Source organism: Hipposideros armiger, unplaced genomic scaffold (assembly GCF_001890085.2).
Source record: "Hipposideros armiger isolate ML-2016 unplaced genomic scaffold, ASM189008v1 scaffold_524, whole genome shotgun sequence".
NCBI classification, from domain to species: domain Eukaryota; kingdom Metazoa; phylum Chordata; class Mammalia; order Chiroptera; family Hipposideridae; genus Hipposideros; species Hipposideros armiger.
Genome location: NW_017731874.1, coordinates 1262428 through 1267549, shown reverse-complemented (window position 1 = coordinate 1267549; position 5122 = coordinate 1262428). Strand labels below are relative to the sequence as shown.

At 36.6% G+C, this 5122-nt stretch overlaps 1 protein-coding gene across 1 annotated transcript in view; it reads left to right on the top strand.

Annotated features, from left to right (window-relative positions):
- Positions 1-4893, top strand: part of ENKUR (enkurin, TRPC channel interacting protein) — a 25756-nt gene extending 20863 nt beyond the window's left edge. The window contains exon 3 of the mRNA XM_019668313.1: positions 4056-4893. Within this exon, the coding sequence (XP_019523858.1) occupies positions 4056-4229 (174 nt within the window). The 3' untranslated portion in view covers positions 4230-4893. The remainder of the gene's footprint in view (positions 1-4055) is intronic.
- Positions 4894-5122: the final 229 nt, after the last annotated feature.

Here is a 5122-nt window from a genome sequence, read left to right as displayed (position 1 = left end):
TCTATAAATTAGATATTTTTTTCACTAGATGGAGCTCTAGAATAATTGAAACTGCCCTTAGCCCAATTTTTTTTAAAACTTTCCTGTAAGCCAAATGTTCAAATTTTAAAATAATCAAGTGTTAGGTTTCACATATATTTTTCCTTATTTTGAATAAAATTGACTTAAAGCCATATTTACCTTGGAGTGTTTAATGCAAGACTTTTTTGTGAAGCGTTCTAAAATATTGGTGTGTGGGGGGTGTTGTGAGCAAGGTTGCTCCATTATCATCTTCAGAGAATATTTATTACCAACCTACTCGTACTCTTCTATAGTCATGCTATCTCTTATAGAAGTAAAAACAGTATTTTGTTCTTTGTTTTGTTATTTTGGAAGTTTTCTACAGAGCCATTTGTAATGACCTTTTAAAAATAGAAAAAACTCTCTACTGCATTGGTTTCTGTTGAAAAATGGATTCATATGCTGGTATAAATTCTTAACATTTTATCAATGCCTTAATTGTCAATAAACATTTATTAAATGTCTGTCTCTCATAGAGTATTGTACTGAACTCTGAGCATATTCAGAAGGACATAAGATAATGTTTCCGCTGTAAAGAATGTTGCAATTTCATTGATGAGAGGTGATATGTAAATATGTACCTATGTAGATATGACCGTGTGTCTGTACAGATCGCGAGTTTTATAAGGTTCGAAGGCATGAACATCCTTTAAAGGATAGAGGTGGGTCTTTAGCTGGACTTTAAACTGCAGCGTTAAAGGGGGTCCGAGGCAGCAGGAGTAGCCTAAGGACAGAGGCTGTGCCTCTGCTGACAGCCGTCTCCCCAGTGCCTAACCCACTGCCCAATATAAACATAGGTGTCTAATATGTGCTGGAAAGAAGAAAGGAAGACAGGCTGGCAGGAGGCTGGCAGAAATGGAGGTGGGACTTCCATGTCTTCCTTTTCGGAAGAGCACTGGTCTTTGGCCCATTTGTGCGGGCTCACTTTCTCTCATTTGGATTCTACCATTTTTAGAAAGTACATGCTTTTGTGGAAGCCAGGTTTTTATATCGAAAGGATGCTGAAAGCTAGGGAAAGAGAAAAAGAACTTCCCTCAGAAGGAACAGGCTCTTCTCTCCTGCACCTTTTTGGCCATATTGGATAAGCTGCCCCCTGCTTCGTGACCTGTCGCAAGAGTTTCCTTGCATGCCCTTTGATGTGACAGTAGCAGATGGCCCACTGGATGCCTTATTAGCCACATAGGATAGCTGCTGTGGTAACAAAGCCACTAACTATGAGAAGCCCTGAACCATACTTTCCTCCCTGGCTAAGCGTTGCTTATAGTTCAATGACAATATGATAGTATGTCCCCATGCAGGCCACATTCTGTTCATTCTTTGTTAACTAACAACCTCACCTATACCTGGAAGGGATCAGCCTTTCTAATGATCCAAAACTTCTCATTTTACAGATGAAGATATCAAATGCAAATATGTTAAGTAAGCTTATTTGTTCATGCACCCATGTATCATTTATTGAACATCTATGTTCCAGGCACTGTACCCAACCTGGGGGACACTGTAGTGAGCAAAACAAGTGCAGTCTTTATCACGGAGCTCAAGAGGGACTGAAACTCACATCAACCAATTTCCAGGCCAGTGTTTTCCCACTGCATGATACACACATGCCTAGGAAATAGCCAAAGGAGGCTCCGTCAGTCAGGGCTCTGGCAGGAAATAGAAGGCACACTCAACTGGGATTCTGAAGAGAGTTTTGAACGAACTATTTCCAGAGGTGAGGGTGGGCAAAGGAAACCAACGAGGAGCACTGAGGCAACCCAGGACAAAAGCTAGTGAAAATCCACCACCACCTGATGCTTTAAGGGCAGAGCAAGAAACGAGGGTCGACAGAGCCTAGTGAGAACTGGAGCCACCTGACGAGGTCAAGTGGACAATGGGCCACCTGACGAGTGTTGTAGTTACAGATGAAGGAGCTAGAACTAGTGTCAGATAACGTCAAGGGAGGGAGGGAAGAAGTGCCCCAAGCTCTCTCTCCCCACCGGTGCCTTTTTAGCTGAACTCAGGCAGAGGCTGAAGGACAAAGAGCAAGGAGGTGGAACTGGGGCACAGCCCACAAGAATCAACGCTACTGCCAACCCATCCACTCCCACCTCACCCCTAGTCACAGTGCAGGACAAGAAGGTGGAGAATGGATGAGGGTGGGGTGGGGTGGGTGCAAAAGGAGCATGAAACTAAATGAAGGCAGCCTTTTATTACTGCTTCTCCCCATTTGAAGTTTTTCCAAAATTCATATTATTTCAGCATTAAAATAGAAGTGAGAACAATTAAGAAATAAAAATAAGGGAAAATCACCATTGCTGCAATGGGTAGAAGATTTTTTTAGATGAAATAACAGAAGTCTTAAAAACAGCAAAAAGGCTATTTCAATATAATATTGAAATATTAGTTACATTTAGTTTTCATCCCTAGCTGTGGATTTTGATCCACACATTATTGTACATACTGGAAGATAAAGCAAAGTATCCTTTAAAAGGAAATACAGAGACGGAGTGTAGCTGCTGTGACCACAAGTAATGTGGAAATATCACCCAACTAGCAATGAAAAATCTTTGATATTTGAAAGTATATAAATACATAGATTTCCTCTCTGCAGCAGGCAACCCTGTAGAGCTCTGTGGAAACGTATTTCCCATTCCACAGTGAAAGACGATGGATCAACAGAATTCCTTTGAGGACTTTTTAAAAAATATATATCTCATAGATTATTAAGAACTGTGTTAATCTATCCCCCTCTTAAGAATTTAAACGGATACTTTTTCTTCTGTCTTATCCCCTTCCTTAATATAACCTTGCTCAAGTATTCACAATTTGTTGTCCTTTTTTGTCAACCAACTTGTTCTATACAGTATGCCCCTGCCTAACATTATTTTTACCTAAGCATGGAACTAAGTCAATGAAATTTTATTGTCCCTGAAAAGTTTCTACAAGATTAAATTTGTACTATGAGGGTTTATTATAAAGACATTATTATATAAGACACGTCTCCTCATCTTCTCTTAAACCTAAATGTATGGCCGTGGGCCATATTTTCAAGGCAATATTTTCATTGTACTTCAATTTTACATTTTGTTTTGTGTAAATAAAATGATTTGTGCACTCATAGTGAATGAAAGAAAGTGTTAATTTATAAACTTTAATTGCATGAATTCAATTAGTAGTTTAAGACCATTTTGACAGTGGGGCCTCTAGGGTACTGTGATAAGAAATGGTAACTATGCAGAGATGGAAGTAACCTTTATTGCTCCTAAGAGACCCCTAATTTTGAATTTGTTGGTTATTGAGAATATAAAAAATTAACTACATTATTGAATTAGCATGTGTGTTACATTTAATGACATTTCAGTCATTTCTAGACTACATTAATGGGAAGTATAGATCCCTTGACTATATGGAGGAAGAATTCTAATATACTAAAGAGACATAAAAGATCATCTCTTATTAAATTGAATTTTGGCATTTTGTACAACTCCATTTCATCAGACATAAGAAAATATGGCCATGCAAGTCAGAAACAAGTTTTTTGATGTGATTTCTCTGTTGAAGTTAGGGATAGTGGTTTAAAAAGAAAATTCTAAAGAAAAAAAGAGACCTAACATTTTTAAAGGAATAATTTCCTTTCAAACATATTTTTTGCTTGGGGATATCAATTTTAAGTTGTCATTTTTACCAAAGCATTTGCTTTGAACTTAGTTTTTATACTACTCATAGCTAAGCCTATGCCTATTTGATGGTAAAAACAAGTACAGTAACATTAGAAACAGAGCAAATAAATACTCCCAGTGGGAACTGAGCAGACAATCACGACAGGCTTTGGCCTCTGTACCGTATTTTTTGGTGCTGTGGCCAAGTACTTGATAAATACATACCATTTTCAAAGTTATTTCCATCAGTTTGTTTTTTACCTATTTACATTTTTCTCACTGTTACAGTTTCCTTTACCATTTCCTTTATTTTTACAGTTTGCTTTCATATTTAGTTTTCTTTGTCATTTGCAGGGGCTGAAAAAGAACTGGGAAGAAGTGCATAAAGAGTTCCAGTCTCTCTCAGTCTTCATTGACTCCATACCAAAGAGGATGCGCAAGCAGAAACTGGAAGGAGAAATGAAGCAACTGGAACATGACATCGGTGTCATTGAAAAGCACAAAATTATTTACATTGCCAATAAGTAGTAATGGATTTTTCAAGTATGGCTACTTAATATAGGAAAAAAACATGGAAAATATGCAAATAAAACTATGTGTTTCAAAGAGGAAAATACTATGAAGAGAAATAAAAATAGTCTTTCCCAAAATGCTTAGGCAATGTTTAAAGAATAATTGGAATTTTTTTTGCTTACACAAGAGAAAAAAAAAAATTTTTTTTTTACCAGTGTCAGGTTTTCCACGTGTAAACCCATTAAAGTTTAATTTTATGTATTCCAGTTCTGTAATGTAAGTCATTATTATTATGTAGTTGTTTCACATAAACATTAATTTCTGGGCCCTGAAAAATAGTCAGTACTCAGAACTTTATTTACATTTGTTTTCTACACTGCATGATACAAGGAACACAACATTAAAAACTCTTTAAGTATTTTGAACTGGAGATAGCAGTATATGCTTTCTTACTACACTAAAGTGTTTTCCACATATTCATTCAGATCTTCACAAACTTAACAGTATATATTCTCTTGTAGCTTATGTCATCTGCAGCAATTTCCAACTATAAATATTTTCAATATCCATAATGCTATATATGCTGAAAGGCTTATACTGGGACTGCCAAAAAATGTATACACATTTTAGGAGATGTTATCTATGCTCAAGCAGTAATTTTCCATAATCAGAAGTGTCTACACGCTGATGGTAAGCACTTTGAGCATGTATTGTCATTGCAGAAGTCAAACGTGACTTGTATTCATCTTTTGTTATCGGTATATATTGAGTATTACAATTTTAATAGTTTTTTCCTTTCTTAAAATGTGTATACATGGTTTTTGGCACCCTCTGTATTTGGAAGAAGGAATATTAAGAAGATAACATAAAGTCAAGAAGACAACTTATAAAATGCATCATTGAGGATG